The 19,405-nt window shown below is 37.0% G+C and overlaps 1 protein-coding gene across 3 annotated transcripts; it reads right to left on the bottom strand.

Annotated features, from left to right (window-relative positions):
* Positions 1 to 688: 688 nt before the first annotated feature.
* Positions 689 to 18,689, bottom strand: LOC109094485 (dipeptidyl peptidase 9-like). 3 transcript variants are annotated; one of them, XM_042762894.1, is made up of 22 exons: positions 18,505 to 18,689; positions 15,363 to 15,453; positions 15,036 to 15,274; positions 14,777 to 14,889; positions 14,494 to 14,667; positions 14,206 to 14,374; positions 12,532 to 12,642; positions 12,254 to 12,382; positions 12,078 to 12,139; positions 11,894 to 11,994; positions 9,354 to 9,531; positions 8,956 to 9,115; positions 8,178 to 8,257; positions 7,924 to 8,076; positions 5,063 to 5,198; positions 4,819 to 4,964; positions 4,536 to 4,682; positions 3,042 to 3,183; positions 2,737 to 2,745; positions 2,524 to 2,667; positions 1,460 to 1,572; positions 689 to 1,375 (listed from the first exon to the last, which is right to left on the bottom strand). In XM_042762894.1, the coding sequence occupies exons 2-22, from the start codon at positions 15,416 to 15,418 to the stop codon at positions 1,283 to 1,285; spliced, it is 2,655 nt and encodes an 884-aa protein (XP_042618828.1). In that variant the 5' UTR covers positions 15,419 to 15,453; positions 18,505 to 18,689; the 3' UTR covers positions 689 to 1,282. The 3 variants fall into 3 exon arrangements, with proteins under 3 accessions (XP_042618828.1, XP_042618827.1, XP_042618829.1); XM_042762893.1 differs by having other exon boundaries at positions 14,206 to 14,377; positions 18,505 to 18,688; XM_042762895.1 differs by having other exon boundaries at positions 14,206 to 14,377; positions 15,376 to 15,453; positions 18,505 to 18,688.
* Between the last annotated feature and the right edge of the window lie 716 nt (positions 18,690 to 19,405).

The raw sequence follows: 19,405 nt of genomic DNA, 5'->3' as shown, positions 1-19,405 counted from the left end.
CTGGTTATCAAAGGAAGGCATTTTTCTTTAATTTGATTTTTTAGTTTTTTTTTATTGGATATTATGTGTTGTTTTTTTTTGGCAAACAAATGGGATTTACTATTAAAATTAAAACATGGAATAAATGTTGTGTTATTATTCCTTAAAAATAATGTTTGTTTCAGTTTAGTAGTAGTAATAGGAGGCTATGTACATTCTACTGAAAAATAGTAATAGGCGCATTGTCGTTATTTCAAACTTTTATTTATCAGAGCAGTTCTGGAGAGGTTGTTACTGTGTTTAGGTCCTCATTTAGTGAGGCAGATGCTGAAATCACCGCAAGCATCGCGCTTCTGTGTGTGTGTGTGTGTGCGTAATAAGAAATGAAACCGCGCGTCTGCGCCATTCAGTAACAGACACAGGCTAAACATGCAGGATGCATATTTAAATCGACTTTAGCGACTTTATATTTGCAGTTACAAGTCCATATCATGATTTGATTTAAGTGTAATGACCTACTTTTGGTAAATTCAAAATTTGACAAATTCTGTGACATTCCGCGTAAACCTGTGAATTCTGTTTTTATGTCTAGATAAAGACTTCACTGTGTAATTTTCCTGCTTTTCACGCGGCCACTTGCCTGATGTGCCACGAGGTCTCGTCACACCCCTAACTAAAACAGCATAAATGAAAGATAAACGACCCCAACTTCATAAAAAATATGTTCCTTTAATAATACACACTTAAAATATGAACTGCAGGTAGTAGTGTGAGGTGTCCTTACATGAGAGCCACAAGACTGCGGCTACCACTGACGCTGGAACTCATGTTGGACCGAAACACGACTGCATTCATAGAACAGAAAAGGCTTAAGTTAAAGGAGCAGTTAACGGGAAGAGGGGGCGGTAAGAGCATTTCTGTACGTTACGTGTAGAAATCCAGTCTCTGTATTCTGATCAGCCACTAACTACAAATTTAAAAAATAAAGACACGTTTGGCAACATAATCAGTGTTTCAAAGGGAGCCGGAAAGGAGACATTACCTAGATGTGGCACATGATCCAAAACTTGTGTATGAGGTTAATGAGCTACTGGGTTCTTCTCTGTTCTCGGATGTGTCCTTTCTGTTAAAAATGTGCCGACATGCACAAAATTACATGAAGTTTGGGGACAAGTCTGTTTGTGGCTGCTGCAAAGACACTCCTTCCAGAAAGAGTGCGAGAAAGCAAAGGCGGGTTGGGGAACCGTATTCTGTCACTGCTGCTGGAGGAAGAAGAGGAGGCTGGGAAAGAAGAAGCCGCTCATCAGAGGTGCTGCTGGAGGAAGTACAGTAGCATGATCTCGTAGTGCTCTCCGGACTCAGGACAGCGGATGCTGTGCCTCTCATTGGGGTAGATCTACAGAGAATGCAAATTAATTATGTGGCTAGGGGGGTGGGGTACTAACATTATAAGGTTATTTTTTATACTCAATTTTCAAACCTGTAGCTGATATGGCTTTCCTGCACGGATGAGTTGAGACACCAGGAAGTTGGTGTGGAAAAAGTGCACGTTTTCATCAAGGAACCCATGTAAAATAAGTAATCGGTTTGGCTGAAGAAAAAAAATAAGCAGAAAACACACAGAAAGTATTACTAATAATGCATTCTGGAAGGGGTTATTTATATGGTTTGACTGAACTGAAGAATGTAATTTACCTCGATTTAAAATGGCCTTAGAATGGATTTCTAATGCCTCGAAATTGTCAACCTCAAATTTTGGCAAAAAACTATTGTACACAATCTACTGCATGCCTTCTGTCATCTGATTTTATAGTTTATACTCTTTTAGCAAGTAAAAGGCTTTTCAGTGAAAAATTAAATTTGCGATGTCATATAGCCTATAACACTCTCACACTTATATTTCCTTTACATTTTGGGAGGAGTAAAGTTTGTGATTTCAGTATGTGATTTCAACAACCAGATACATTTACACTTGTCCAGTTTCATCTTCTTCAGGACCTTCTCCTGAAATGGTTTGAGCGATCAGATATAAATCAGACTCAAAAGCATTTCGGAGGTCATTTACACCTGGTCTTTTCACGATCGGATAGCTATACGACCAGAGGAAACACATTAAGTGACGAGGTGTAAACAGGCTCAGAGAATGCCGGCTGTACATTTTAGATTTTATTTAAGTAGTCTGCATTGAATTACAAACTATCGGAACTTCATCTTAATTTTTGGCCATATAAATAACTCAGTTTGGGTGTTTCATCGCTGAGTCTGATCTTAATTTTTGGCCATATAAATAACTCAGTTTGGGTGTTTCATCGCTGAGTCTGATATTTTAAGTGTGATAATTACAAAAAAAAGTTTTAATATATGTATTATCTAAAGATTCAACAGACTATTCCATAAAAAAATAAATCAATAATAATTAAAAATAAGCGGCCTGTTATGTCAGGCTTTACAAAACGACTTCAGTTGGCAAGGAGCAAATCCCAGAGACGAAGCTGTATGCCGTATGCGTCGTGTGTGCTCGGGCCTGAGCCGCAGTAACTCACTCGTTGGGAAGCTTGTCGACGTGCAGGGCGACGGAGCCCGCCTCATACCCCTGCTGGTTATTTTCAGGCACATCCATGTAGCGTTCAGTGTAGCCGGTATCGTATGCCATCCACACCGTCACAGGAGCTCCTGCTATGGCCACCTGGAGCACAGAATGGCTAACTTGCTTAACACATGATGAGAATAAAACCACAGCTATTGATTTTAGCCGTTTGAAAATGTATGTTGTACTGTCACTTCTATTTTGGCATTTCCAAAAGTATATATAAAAAAAAAAAAAAAAACTTTGACTGTCATTACAATTTTAGCAAAGTAACAAACATCAGCAATTCATTATCTGGTAAGGTACGTTTGAGACGCCACCTGCTGGTTAAAGTAGGTTTTATCGCCATACATGGCTGGGGTTGTGGGTTTTTTCGGCATAAATTGATGGGTGTTGTGGGATTTTTATTTTTGGGTTGATTATTTAAGTTGATTTATATTTTTGGGTGAATTATTTAAGATGATGCCATGACAGTTTGGCCTGTGAATGAGGCCCATTAGAGAAAGGAATCCACCATAAGACCAACCATGGATGGCTACTCGACTCATGTCTATGAACTTGTAATTCTCTGCTACGTACTGTAGTCCCTCCACCTGATCTTCAATCTCCACCTGCCCCTGAGGTGGAGGAGGAAAGAACAGCAATATAAACAGAAGAGAACCGTACACCTCGTTTATAACCTTACTTCAGCCTGGTATGCTGCATTCAATGATCTTTATCTTCAACCATGCCAAATACTCATTTAAAAAAATTAATATCAAAACCTACATACACTGCCATTCAGAAGTATGGGGTTGGAAAGATTGTTTTTGAAAAGTTTCTAGTGCTCACTAAGACTTGCATTTATTTGATCAAAACGGTAAAAACAAAAATGGTAACAATTATTTTTATATTATATATATATATATATATATATATATATATATATATATATATATATATATATATATATATATATATATATAAAATGTTATTTTGTAATTGTAAAATGTTATTTATTCCTGTGATGGCAAATTTGAATTTTCAGTGTCATATGATCCTTCAGAAATCATTTTTTATTTTTTTCTAATGTGGACATTTATATAAATTTTGGAGAAAAAAAAAAAAAAGGCAGCATTTTTAAAAAAAAAAAATAGAAATCTTTTGTAACATTCTAAATACCTTAACTGTCACTTTTGATCAATTTAAAGCATATTTGCAGGATAAAAGTATTAATTTCTCAAAAATAAATAAAGCCCCAAAACTTTGGAAAAATTGCATATAAAGTCATTATAAGCAAGCAACAACCTAGTACTCATGCCAAATAAACTAGCCGCTACCTTAGTTTTTCTGGATGAATACTAGATGGTTGCTTACTGGTTCAAAACAAATCATAAAACATGTTCTTTTAATAATCAAAATGTCATCAAATTAAACAGTAGTCACGTGCCAGTGTTATTACACAAACTGACTTTATATCAGACATGGTGACCTTCTTAAAGCAGTGATACATTTATGAGCTGGTCAGAACTGCACGCATCTAATTCAGTCTCTGTCTGAGTTACATGTGAGATCATGTGTCAGTGTCAGAGTGAGCCATCACTCGGTAATCACTCTAACACCTTAACATTTCACGACCAATCATTCAGACAACTTAAATTGCCACATGATCATATTTGCGTCTATAAAAAGCATTTCTGTAACCTGTTTTCAATGCATGCTGGGTGACCTTTTAAAAACAGGCGATAATGTGTTAAATGTGAGACCGTTTATAATCTCAGGTTCAGACAGCACTCACATGCCAACAGATCATGGGCCACGTGATGCACACTGCTCAGAAAAATGCCAAGGTTTCAGTTTGCACTCACATGCCTTGACTGAGCTGTGTTGTTTAAAGATCATTTTCCATTTTTTTTGAATATGTGGGTGAATTGTTTTTAAACTTGTCAAATGTCTGGTTACACAAAACTAGACTGTCAGTTCTAGTTACCATTTTGTTTTTAAGGGCCCCTTCAAACTTGAGGCCTCTTTGGCATGACCCTCTTCCGTCAATGACCACCACAGCATAACCCAGAGACGCCAACGTGTTCAGACGCAGATACTTCACACCCTTGTAAGAGTTATTCACTAACTGCACCTAAAAACAAAAACGAGAAAAGAAGAGCAAATGGGTGAATAAACGATGGCAGAATTTTCATTTTAAGGGGAAAGTATTACTTTCACATACAGGGCATTTTCAGAAATCTACAGTGACACTTTTCACCCAAACCCACCTGTGGGCCGCCGTACACAAACAGGATTGTGGGATGTTTTTTGCCTGGTTTCAGGTTGTGAGGTTTGTACAGCATTCCATAGAGCTGGAAACCAGAGCTGGCGGGGAAGCTGAATATCTCAGGAGGGACATAATCAGCCGGGCAACCTGCACAGCACAGACAAAAGCAATCATGTCTTCAGAGCATCTGTCATCGTTTCCTGCTGCTGTGTAGCATCACCCTGAGCTCATGGCCCTGCTCTCACCTGTAGCCTCCATCATACTCGCCCAGAACTCCGGCTCTTTGTGCAGGGGGTCACTGTCGGAACCCATCAGTTTGTAGACGTGGACACACGGAGGCGTGCTCACGTTACTGTAGTGGCTAATGAACATGTCAAAGTTCTGTTTTTGAGACAGGAGAAACACACAAATCATGAGCATGCAGCAGAATGAGGAAGAGTGATGGACGGCTCTGCAAAGGCCTGTCAGGAAACACTGCTTGGTTTGCTTCAAGATGCTCTAAAGTAAAGTTTATTTAGAATTTTTGAAAGCTCCGTATTTGTTCATACAGTTCATGTAGTATACAAAACAGAGTGTAGTATACAGAGTACCTAAATCTTTTTGAGTACCATCATCGTGTTTACCGTAACTGTTTAGGAAATTTTTGCTATTTGGTTTTTTTTTATGCTACTTAAAAAAAACTTCTGTATAGGGCTGGGCGATATGAACAAAAATTCATATCTCTGTATTTTTTTTTGGCTGTATACGGTTGAATATACATTTCGGTATTTTGTATTTGGATTAAACAAATAAAGTGAAAGTAAGCATGTAGGCATATATTATGTGCAAAAAAAGGGTAAAAAAAAAAAAGGAAAAAAAAAATAAAAAAAAAAAAAAAAAAAAAAGGAAAAAAAAAAACAGTTATTTACTCCAAACGTTTGACTGTTCGCATAAAAGCCACAACGGCACTGCAGGACTGTAACATTTAGTCCTGTGTATGGTTTTCAATAAACATATTTATCATTATTTAATTATAACGCTATCAATTAATTGTTAAAGTGGCCCTATTATGCCATTTCCAATATTGTGTGTTATGTAGCTGTATGTGAGTGTAAATCTGCAAAGTTGTAAAGCTGAAAGTGCACGATAAATAAAGTTATTGTCTCCCAAAATAAAGAATCGACTCTGAACAGCTGAAACGAGTTGTTAGTGATTTATATCCCACTTCTGTGACCGCTACATGTCACGGGGTAACACATTTGCATAATGCGCGCCTATGTTCTACGTTGACTGCTTCTCTAATCTCTGGGAGTTCAACGTGGGTTTCACAAAACGCTTGCTGTTGAAAGATGGATCAGTATCATGTTTATTTGGACCAGCTGCTCAACTGAATCACAGCCTGTAAGTATGACAAATAATAGATGTTTATGTTTTCTATACAGCGTTCAAAATACAGAATTATTGAAATAGGCGTATCGTTTCCGACACAGCTGTACGCCATAGACCAATCAAAACAGACATGGCCATCTGACCAATCAGAGCAGAGCAGGCTCACGGAAAGGAGGGGTTTAGAGAGACTGAATCTTTGAACTGTTTGAGAATCGCTGGAAAATGAGGTGATATTAAATGCATATTTTGGGAAAATGAAAGCGTTTTTACCTTAAAATACATTAAAGTGCCCCATTATGGATTTTTGAAAATGACCTTTCATGCAGTGTGTAACACAGCTCTAAAAGACTGAAAACATCCTGCAAAGTTTTAAATCCGAAAGTGCACTGTGTGTAAAGTTATTGTCTCTCAAAAGAAAGAGCTGACTCTGAATCATTGAAACAAGTAATTTTTAAAACGAATCCCAAGCCGCTTCATGTTGACATCAACATGAAACATTAGCATATTGTCCGCCCACTTGTTGGTCTTTTTGCATTGGTCTGAATGAAAATGCAAATTCACTCTTTGCCACTAGGTGCCGCTTTCAGAGCATTAAAAATTAATTAAATTAATTACATTTCCCCGGTAACGGCTGTTCACAAAGCAGCACTGCACTAACAAACACTGCTTTATCAGGCATTACAGGCATGATGAAATGAAAATTAAATCGACAGATTAGCGTCACGCAAAGGAGGGGTTTGGAAAAATTAATCATTAAACAAATTGTTTGGGACTCGCTGAGCAAGCAAGGTAAAATTAAATGCATATTATAAGACAATGAAAGTGTTTTTTGACCTCGCATGCATGTCAACCTGTTGTTGAGGACTCCCAAAACCAAAATATGAACCTTTCATTACCCATAATAGGGGCACTTTAGAAATGAAAAGTACTTCACCTTGTTTGAATTTCCTTTTTTTTTTTTTTTTGGTAAATTATTTAGAAAAACACACTCAACTTTTAGATTAACTGGCCCAAACTGAATGAAATCAAATGCAACTTGTAGGTGCAATTAAACCTTAAATAAGGTGTTTCTAAATAATTATTAAATCTTGTTTTACTTCAGTCAGTTTATAATATCGAAATATTTTTTTCATAATAAATTACATTTACTTCCCTTTAATTTTGTACAACACTATCAATACTAGTTCTGTTGTTTAAATTCATTCACTGGATTCTGCTTATTATACTGCGTTTTTAAGGGGCTTGTTTTGCTCTTCTTGTAATAACTGGCAACCCTTCACCTGGAGCTTTAATCAAGAGAGGGAAGAGCTCAAAACTGAACATTGGTTACTGTTAGTGCTGACAGTAGTGCTGTTGCATTCTCAATATTTTGTTTTTTTTTGGCTCAGATACAGGATTATATACATTCGCTTTAACAAGCAAGTTTTTTGTTACCATGGCAACCGCTTGCATTGAATGCGATTCTCGTGTATAAAAATTAACTGTACACATAAGAGGTGAAAAGATGCTGATAACTATACAGTATTTAAGGCTATTTCTATTTGTTACGACATTGATAATTGAACTGTTGTAGTCAAGTAAGCTTAATTCATAATGTAGGGTGGCTGTCCACACACTGATAAGACACATTTATATGCAAACACCATGTAAGTGAATTTTGCATCCTATGTGTCCTTTAACAGTGTCTCGCACACACACACACACACACACACACACACACACACACACACACACACACCTGGCTAACTGAGCAGCTGTGAGAGAAACCCGGCTTAGTGAGTTTGACAACTTCTCCAGGAGATTCGTAGCTCACAACATATAGATGGTGCTCAAGTGGAGTATCGTTTGTTCCCTGGAAATACACCAGTTTGGTTTCTTCATTGACCCAGATCTGCAAATGAAGATGAAGGTAAAAAAAAAAAAGTGTTACCAACCATATGGGAATATATAGAAGTCATTTGTATTTTAACGTAATTAAATACAACATCAAACCTTTGAGCCGTGTCTGGCCAAGACTTCCCACTCTCCATTTGTTAAAGCCACCTCCTCCTCTATCGGGCATTTGAAATCATCTAAACAAAACATTAAAGGTAGTCATTAATATCACAAGGCTCCATGTTTAAATGCTGTTTAAAAGCACAGAGGCCATAGTGAAAAACGTGACTAAAAAAAATATACAAAAAAGCTACTTTTTATTGTTAATGTGTCATTTCCACATAAGCATGATCAAACAATTAAAATAAATAAAGGAAATATTTAACAAAATGTAAAATCCTATGATATAACATGATTTGGGAAAAAGGACATCAGACACCTTTACTGAAAATTTTTTTATGCTCAGCTAATATTTCTTATCTGCTCTATTAATCTACAAAAGCTATCATGGAGTCTATATTTCCTCCTAAACATGTCCTGTACACAAATTCTCACATACATGTAGTATAGTGCATAAACGTTCGTTAGGTAAATAGTTAATGAGCCATATCTTTACAATTGTAGGTCATATTAATTAATACATCACATAATTAATATTCAATTCATATTGCAGGTAAATCCATTATATGCGACTCAAAAAACGAGACATTGTTTTAAGGCTTCATAGTAGTTTAAAAACAGTGCTTGATGACATTCTGAACAAGCTGAAATCTTTGCACATTTGATTTTTTTTTATTTTTTATATTTAAATGTTCATGAACTATTGATCGGATAAGCACTGTATAATGTTTGTTAAATGAAGTTATGAAGTTCTGTTCAAGCTCAAGCGTCTGACCGTCTGCAGGACTGTATTCTCTGGTCCACTGCTGGCAGCCCGGCTGTAAGAGGCTGGTTATTCTGTACAAATGGCAGAAGCCCGTTTGTGATTCGTTCACCCACAGGAAGGTGATCTTGTCATTAGTCGTTTGAATGAAGGGATAGAAGATATCATGGACCTGTTGGGAATAAGACGAGAAATAAATATTTCATTCGATTTTACTGACCCCAAACTTTAAACGCTAGTGTAACAACTACACACGTCATAAAATGTTCAATTTAACTGAAGACATTCTTTCACGTCTCTATTAGCGGTACAGTGTTAAATATCTTTCAAGCATGTCTGAGATCTGCTGCCAGCTCTACGGTTTTGGTCAGTGACTGATTTGAACTTTGCTCTGCTATCTTCATACGTACATTGATCCAGATGTCAGTGACCTCCTCGTAGATGATGAAGGGCTGGACTCCCTCAGGCATGGCTTCCACAAGCTCCTCCCACTGCGGATCATCCACACTCGCTGCTATGAAGAGCGCAGGAGGTAACAGCACTAACTGCAGCTTCTGTTGACTGCGGTCTAGCAACTCCGCCCAAGCACTGGGACGAGACATAATGAAGAACATAAATGTGTATCACTGAGACACTATTAAAGATTTAATAACCATTTGATTAGTTTTAGTAATTCTGCTGTGTTTAGTCATTTTTATGAACATTCTTTCAAATGTCTATATAGTTTTATTCATTTTTATTTCAATTTAAGTTTTAGTTATTTTAGTATATCAAGTGAAATTTAATTCAATTTTATTTTTTTGCCACGGCAACTAGCTGAAATAAAGAAAATAAGAATTTTACATATTACAAATTACATAGGAACAATGTGAGTGTGAATTTTTTTAAAGTAGGGCTGGGTTAAAAAAGTTTGAAGAAATTTATCGATATGTGTTTTTAGTTTATATATCGGTATTAAGAGTTCGATACATATTCGATATAATGTTTATGCTTCAAAAGCGGAACAAAACAGCATTACTCATTCGAAGCAGGCCACACGGAGCATGTATCTGCTCACTAGAGCAGATGCGTTCACTCGCTGATGAGTCTCGGTCAGGAGAGCACTAACAGTGCTGTGAGATCCAGTGCGAAGCGCTTGAGTTCAGCGAACACGAATGACTGTGTTTAAAGCTGGGTGAAATAGCGCTGACAAACATGAGAAACACTGTGTGCCACCATACAGTCAGAAGACTTTACTTCTACAAATCACCATAAATTACCATGCAGTAGCACTATTATTGTGGCAGAAATGTGGGATATTCATATCTAATGTTATTATATTATTAATGTAGATATGCATTAAATGAGTAATGGAATATAATTACAGTATTTTTTGTGATATATACCTAGAAACCGTATGGTTACATTCTTACCATGGTATTGTGGTGCTATGTGTATGTTTTTAACTGTGATCTCATGATCTATATGTATTAGGGCTGTGCGATTAATCGAAATCGTAATAAAATCACGATTTGAGCGTGTGCGATTTCTAAATCGCTTTATAGCACGATTTTCCGCGGTCCCGACCTCCCACAGTATGCTATCCGATCTAATCAGAATGCAGCGCACCTAAGTGGAGCGCGAGAACAGAACAGACTGGGCATATGCCTAACGTCAGGTTCACACACTCTGTCTGTGATGCGTATTTTTTCCGAGCCCATGTTAATGGATCAGAGCTTCACACTGCACACGGTAAAAGATGTGAACAGAAAAGGTTAGAAATAGAAAGGTGCGAAAAGAATGAATATCTAGCGCATGAGCACAGAGAGAGTTGTGAGTGAGAGGAGACATGTTTTAAGTGCGTGCACTCTCTCCGGATGAGAACAGCGTGTATCTGAGCACGCGTGTCTGGTTTTGTGACAAAGCAAAGGAAATCTGCGTGCGAGTGGAGAGATTCGCGCTCGCGCGTTATTTTAATGTGCTTTCGCTTTACAATAACGCGCTCTCGCTGCTGCTTCTGCACCGCTGTATACGCACTGCAGACGGAGTACGTGTGAACCTCGGGCAATAAATATATTTCAGCACCTGAGACAGCGCTCAGGTAATGAGCTCTATGAACAATGCATGGCAAAAAAAATGGAAAGAAAAAAAAAAAGGGGCCCTGGACACGTTTTTTATTTTTTATTTTTTTTTTTTATGTCTAGACGTTTTGTTTGACATCTTTACTTAGTGGTTATTTTGACTTATGTCTGTTCTAGAGGCATGTTACAACTTTTTGATAAAGCTCTCATTGGTTTTCTTTTGGAAATATGTTTTAAATTTATACTGAATGCATTTATGACTGTAAAGCATGTCTGTGTGTGTCAAAATCATGATTAAAATCGAAATCGCAAAATTGATCAAAAAATCGTGATAGGTTTTTTTTGTCCATATCGCACAGCCCTAATATGTATGCTAATATGGAAGAACATTGGTTAAATTGAGTAAAAGAAATATAATTAAATTTCACTATATACAAAAGAGATAGTTAGATATTTTACAGATGTTACTGTTTTTGATAATGAACAAATTAACATCTGCATCTGAAGCTGCTGTCAAATGTGCATTTCTAAAATAAATAATGTAATATTATTAATATTGCAGTCTGCACTGCAAACTGTGCTGAAGATCAGGCAACACAAACCAGTTTCATGATTTGACATAATATCATTCATTAGAAGATGCAGAAAGTAAGAATTTTTTTTATTAAGATACTTATTTTGTTAAGGAAAGAATGACTGGAAAGATTTCAAAAGCGTGAAGTGTTTGTCATGTTCTGACCATAAAGAGTCGTTTAAAACCACAGTTAATGGTCTGCTTTCTACAACTTTCACTTAGCAGCAAAAATCTGCCTTTACATCGATGGATATGAACATTTTTATCATGATAATTTTTTTGGCCATATTGCCTAGCCCTACTTCTTGTTACTTACAATTTGCCATCTTTTGTCCATCCAGCTCTGGCGATGTACTCAACCCCGGGAAAGAGCTTGGTAAATGGGAGAACAAGCTCTTTGTTTTGTGCGCTAATAATCTACAAAAAGAATAAGAGAACATTATAAAGCCTTTCTAGCAGCCATAGAGAAAGAAAAAGTGAGCCTGGGCACAGGCACCTACCTTGCCGTGTGGGTCGGTTCGAATCTCTGCTATTTTCAGGCTAATTTGAGGGTTCTTACTTCCTACGAGCATCAGGAGGGGTTCATTAGCATAACACTATCTATATTTCAGTGTGGTGATTCATTTGCATACATGCATATGTTTGTGTTGTTTTAACAGAGTGTGTTTGTGATTACCGGTGCGTGGATATCTGTACACATCTGCCTTCCGCTCCTCCAAAGCTGGCGAGGGCACATGAATAATCTCTACTTCTGACTCGTCAACCTCCTCGTACAGCAGCTGGAGCGTCCTGCCTCCATCTGCGTCTGCAAGCCAACAAGAACAGGATGATGAGGGTACGCAGCAGGGGGCTGACGCATTTTGAGTGTAAAAGGGCAAATGTACAAAAAAATACCAGTTGGGGGGCCTTCAATCCAAAAAGACTGACAGCTCCTGCTTTAGGTGTTCCACTAACCTTCAGGAGCAGCTGGAGACCACCAGTATCCTGTGAAGCGGTCAAACTCTTCCTGAATCACAAAGGTTGCGACACCAGCAGACTTCGGGTCTTCCTTCACGTTATTCAATCCTGAACAAGGGTAGCAGGAATATCAGATTTCAGCACAGTCTATTGAATGTAACCTGATGTGCTTTCTATACGGATCAATGCTCAGAGAAGCACTCTAAAGGGCAGTTTACACGACAACGTTTTCAGCCAAAATGGGAAACTTTTGCCTGTCTGTTTACACGACAACAAAGTTTTGGGGACCGAAAACACATATTTTTGAAAACGGGTTTCAAAGTGCAAGTTTTTGAAAACTTCACCGTCATCGTACGCATATGTGTCAATTTTAAAGGCAAGTGCGAACAAACATACACAACAATGGCGGAGTACATGGTACTGTTGTTTCTGCTCAAGAGTTTGCTAACACTTCTTCAGCAAAGAGTGGATTTACTTCACTAATATTACAACCAACAGCGGAGACGCATCGTATACTACATATAATCGTCACTTCCCGACAGGTATTGTTCACTAACAAGATCATAGCGCCAACTACTGGCCTGGCATACGTAATACAGCGTTTTTGGCCGTTTTCACGGATGTGTGTAAACACGAATCATTTTGGAAACGTTGTCATGCATACGTGAAACTTTTTAAAAATGCAAGGGAAAAACTTTTCCGTTTATCCCTACGTCGTTGTCGTGAAAACGTAACCTTAATAAAAAAAAAACGACTTCCATGAGACTAGTTATACACCAAAGTTCACTACTTTGTATTCTGAAAAATCCTAAATGGTGATAATGCAGCTTAGCACAGCCCCTCTCCAAACCATTTAAAAAAAGACTCTGACTGTAAGTTACAGCCATTAATCATAAAGGGATGATAAATGTTCATACACACAAAGCTTCCAGGAATATTTCCAGTTATTTTCAGCTTATTAAATAAAATGCAAGTCAAGGGCTACCATCACTTTGAGAATCAAACAAGCACATACAGGCAGCACAAAATTAATTACGGAGCGAAGCGATTGGTCTGTGCAAGAAACTGAACATTATTTACAACATCCACAGCCTCTGGCAAACGGTCCTGAGTGTGTTCACGCAAATCTGGAATGAATGCATCCTGAGGCATAATGACATGCACAAGAACAAACTATCTGTGTTGTACTGTTCATCGAAATGCTACTTACATGTGCCTCAAGCTATATAAAATGAAACATTAGGTTCACATGTGCAATCTCAACAGGAAACAAGAAAAAAATGTGCTTTGGACTTTGGATCAGGGCCGTTTCCCTGGGGCTCTGGATTACAAGTAATAATGTAAATAAAGTTTAGTTTCTTGCACAGACTGATCGTGTCGCTTCATAAGACCTCAATATAACCTCAGAAGCCACAGGTATTCATTCTGTGTTGCCTGTATGTGCGTTTTTGACTTCCAAAGTCAAAGTTGCATTTTATGAATCACCAAGGACCACAGTTTCAGCTAAAAATCTTCTTTACTGAAAAAAAACATCACCTACGCCTGAGGGTGAGAAAATTAACAGCATTTTTCATTTTTGGGTCAACTATCCCTTTAAGTTAAAAGTAACCCAGAATACACCCTTAATAGTCAACACTATAACTGCTTCTGTATACTAACAGATCAACAAACCTTTATGACAGAAAGTAAGTCTTCGCTCCTCTGCAGTTTCGATATTCGTCACCCACAGGTCGTTATTATTTATGAAGGCAATGAAACTGGGATCACCAGGCGAGATCTTGGGGTCCATGCGAATCCCCGAGCACTGAGTCTTAATTTCCACTGGCTTCATTGGGGCAGCCTGCTAAACATCACATGACTTTCAGGCATTTGCACACAGAGCTGTGCATACACGCTATGCAGAAATTTCCCAGAAAGGTTAAACTGAGCACAGCAAAAAAAAAAAACAGCTATACTCACAATGAAGCCGTTATGGCCACCATCTCTGCAATAGAAAAGGCTGTTGCTTGCTTGGAAGAGGAAAAGGCCGCTTTGTGCGTGATAGTCGTAGGACGTGATGCCGAAGACCCCCAGACGCTTCCTCTCACGGAGGAGCTCCTCCTCACGGGAATATACACCATGATGCGGAGTCGCCTATAGAAGGAACACAAATTAATAATGTTATTAATATGTCATAAATCTTTCATATATGTGGTTTTGCTGCTGTTAGCGTAATATAGAACAAAACATGAAGGAAAAATACCTGGAAGTGATCTAACATCTGCTTCCATGATAACACCAGGAGGGCTTCTTTCCGTATTTTCTTTGGGATTTCAGAGTACAATAATGAGTTTTCTCTGCTCCCATACGGCATTCCTATTTAAGTATGACAAGATGAAACATTAGGTAAAATTAGCACACAGGCTTAAAAGCACGACTATTTTAAAAATGAAATGAGGAACTGATGCATTTGTTGATTCATGAAAATGGTTGACTGTGTTGACACCGAAGGGAAATGGTACCAAGGTAGTAGAGCCGGTGCGAGTGAGGACCGGACTCGTCATGCTTCTGAACGAACTGGAAGTCATGGGGCGCCTTGTTAATGATCATTCCAGAGTACTTCCGGCTGCCGTGAATGATGTCACGCAAGCCATCCCATGAGTGCTTCTCCACGAAAAACTGGGAGGGGACGTCATCCATTTCCACGACCTCCGTGCTGTCTGAGATGTCATCTACTGCGGTCATTCTGACAGCTGCAAAACTGAACACAGGAGCGATTCATCAGCCTAACACTCAAGAGCCGTTTGATCTATTACAAATGGGATAAAGTCAGGAAAACATCCCTATACCTTTTCCAACTACCTTCAGTTTCGTCTTCAAGTTTCACCCTTTTTCCTCTATGCATTAACCGGCACACAACCCTCAACAAGATCTGGCAACCTGCAGGAAAGAGAAGAAAATGGTCAAAACATGCATTTACGCCGTGATTTACTTCTCTGTTACAATAATGTAATGTCTTTAAGTTGGTGGCTTTTCTCAGGAAAAAACTAATAAGCTATTTTTTGGGGGTTAATCGCATGCCATAATTTAAAACTCACAGCCTTAATATAAGCAAGATTGATTTTCAAAAATAAATAAATGAAATAAAATACAATAATGGGCCTAATATGCAAATTGGGTTAGATTACTTTCAATTTGTAGTTTGTTACTGATTTCAAATTAAATGAGAAAAATTGTAATTAAAAAACAATGTATTACATTGTACATTTTAAGTAATATAATTAGACTATTTAAAAAATATATACATATTTTAGTTTACTTTAGACTCATTTATCACATTGATTTGAACAGGACAATCTTGTACGATATTAAACATTACATTAGGGTTTCCAGAGATTGTAGGTCTACTATTTAAATAATAATTTAAAAAATGTAAATAATTTTAAAATAAAACAATCAAAACCAAATACTTCAACACAAACATAAAAAGATCAGACTATTAACTGACATCACAGAACTGTACACATGCAAAATATGTTTGTGAATTACTGACTTAATTATTAACTTACAAGCTTAGGGAGCACTTCAAATAAATATATAAATTCAAAGAGATTCTGCTGACAAACAAGTTTGGGAATCCCTGCATTACATGTAAATATTACATTTCGCATATTGTAATTGCATGCGTTTAAAAGACAAAAAAAATAATTAATTAAAAACAACAAACCCATGAAAGCAGTAGGCATGTTTTCATTAAGAAAATCACATTATGAACAATTTACTGCCACAGTATGAAGAACATGCAATCAATAATATATATTTTTTTTTTACTGTAAAGAATCTAATCTGATTGACCATTTTTAAAACACACCATATAATCCAATGATAAATTCCTGAGTTTTGGAATCTGATTACAAAATGCAGTTTACATAGAAACAGGTACTACTTTTAAAAATAAACTGCAGAAATGAGCGTGATTCGGTCAGAATGTCCTCCGAGGTTTGAGGATTTAAGAAGTAGCATTAGGATTTAGCATGAGGAATGTTCCTAATCTCAGCTCTGTGTGAGAGTGTGTGGTGTTGGTATGAATGAAGTCACTCAAGAGGAAGTAGGACAGAGGCTTTTCATGTGGTACTCTGTACAAAGAGGTTGTGAAGGATGTGACAGTAAAAACTAAACTGGACCCACAACCTGTAAGATGGTATCGTTGCTTATTTCACACGGTACTAGACTAGATAAAAGAAGTATAACAAGTCTGAAAGGTACAGGAGCTAAAACAGACTGTTTATCTGTAAGAGTGAGAAAGAGGGTGGAAACTGACAAGAAAACCTACATTAAAAAAAATGCAAAAATGTAAAACAGTGCACAGAAGTATGGCCTCTAACACCACAACATCTGTAGAAACTGAAACTGCCTCATCTGAAGTTTAAAAGCAGTGAAACCTGCTTGTAAATGACAAAATACACAATATAAGTGTTGCTGAATGAAAACATAATACATAATACACAACATTTCCAACATGCCTGTATTTGATTAATGTGTTGATAATTGATAATATAATACATTTCCAACATGCCTGTAAATCTCTCTTCTTATTTAGAAATAAAGAACCCAGTGAGACGCTATGAGCGTTAGTCAGGCTGATGGAGAATTATAGACATAAATATCTGTACTGTATAAAGCGGCTCTGTGAAATCTAGTCATTTCAACAGGTAGTTACTTCCATGTGAGCAACGCTTCAGACATCGATACGCTATTGGCAATGGACCTTTTCATCAGCGAAATTATGTCAATATGACTGCAATTTCCATTGGCAGTAGAGTCTTTGTGTTTTGATGTACAATAGTAACAATATGAAACATTTTCAAATGAAATGAAAACATATCCCTATCAATGTCATATCACATTTCAAATTGCAGATTTAATATATATAAACATTTTCAAATGAAATGATGTGTATATATATATATATATATAGATATATATGCAAATCAAAATATAACACTTGTAAGAAAACTAATAAAAGATAAGATATTTTATCTGTTTACTCGCACGTCATGTGATCATTAGAGAACCTTCATCATGTGTCTTTATGTTATTACTTTATAAATCTCAGGGGGTGCTTCAAGTGTATTAAAAAAAAAAATCTACGTTTAAGGGTTTTTCAGCTGTCAAGAATGTTTGGGGAACCCCTGCTGAAATTAATTATTGAATTCAGTGGGACTGTTTCAGTTGAGTTCACAAGGTCTGATCTACTTTGGCCTTCACGTTCATTCCGTGCGAATCGATTTGGGCGTCATCAGTTCTCCGAATTTCTATTCGACAGAAACAGCACTTCGGAACGTTTCTTTGATCGCCTAAAATACCGCACGCCCTCGCGACGATAGTCACACGCATTCTTGCTATTTAGCTCCATTAGCGCAGATAAACAGCCTTCACTAACCTAATGCATATCTACTGAGAAACCAGGCGTTTTAAAGCGAGCTTTATGTGATTGTTGTAGATGACTGGAGTCAGAATCAGCTGCTGAACACCGGTGATCTGTGAGTGTTTTGTCAGTGCTAACAGTTAGCCGTGCTGCCATTGAACCTGGATGACGGGAAGTAAAGTCAATGACAACATTACACTTTTTTCGTTATTATTATATTATTGCTTAAGAATCATGCGTCCTACATAACAGATCTCACGTAGATCCAGCAGTGAATAATACTAGTCATATTAATAATAGCACTAGCATCAGGTGATATTATCATGTTAGCACATCGTCGGTTTCCTGCTGAGCTTCATATTGTCAAACACTGGAGCGCCTTTCTCCAATCTTCGCCACATTATTAGAGATGATGATCATAATGTGCGGGGGGTTATCAGAGATCATCAGCTGATTTCACGTCTGCTCGGCCTGTGCTCACGGGCCGCTCACAGCAAACCGCATTGTTTATGAACATTATCATTTCAATTCATGATCGCGCAACATCGCGCGCGGGTACTTACAGGTAGGTTAGACCCTCAAAGAACACTCTCATCTGTGACCTGCTTATTTCCTAAACGTATTTGCTGGAAAAATCACAGTCCATAAGCACGAGAACAAGCACAAAGCGACAGTCATGAGTGCTGAGGAACCCCAACCGAACATCATCGGCCGCCCACACCGGAAGCGCTGACGAACTCCTACTTCCGCTTTCTGTCTAGTCGTTAAAATATATATTTCTACTGTTCGGGCACGTTTTGATCAATTAAATTCATTTATTATACAGTAGTTTGTGATTACTCAAAGATTTTTTTGTAAATATTTTACACATTAGATTACACAACTTATTAAATAATAAAAATATTTAAAATTTAACATTAAAAATTAAATTTCAATGATTTTCCCTGCCTCTATATAACAATTTAAAAGAAATTTCCAGACATTTCTGCACATTCCATAACTGCAGGTATGAATCATTTCATTGTTTTTTTTATACTCCAAATAATAATAAAAAAACCTTATAAAATATAAACGCTTTATTTTTGTTTTAAACACACATATATATAGTAGATAAAACTACAAAATATCACCGTATTACACTTTTCTTTTATGTTAAATGTATATACCTTAAATATTTAGAATATTAATATGCAAAAGTCCTATACCGTTTCTCGCCAAATTTCTCACAAAATCCTTTGTTTGCTTTGTGAATAAAGTAGATATTAAAATAAAATCGTAATATGTTTTTGTTGTTGTTGAAATTAATTTCTTTTAGCTGCTTTTCAGCTTATTGTTACCAACCTTTATAGATTTTTTTAAATAATGAAATAATTAACCCAGTCTTTTTAAAAATAATAATTCAATAACTATATAATAATTTAATCAAACCTTATTTTATATTTTTCTATAAATCTCACATTGATA

Source organism: Cyprinus carpio, chromosome A8 (assembly GCF_018340385.1).
Source record: "Cyprinus carpio isolate SPL01 chromosome A8, ASM1834038v1, whole genome shotgun sequence".
In the NCBI taxonomy this organism is placed as follows: domain Eukaryota; kingdom Metazoa; phylum Chordata; class Actinopteri; order Cypriniformes; family Cyprinidae; genus Cyprinus; species Cyprinus carpio.
The sequence above is the reverse complement of the archived record's forward strand: the minus strand, read 5'-3'. Positions and strand labels throughout refer to the sequence as shown.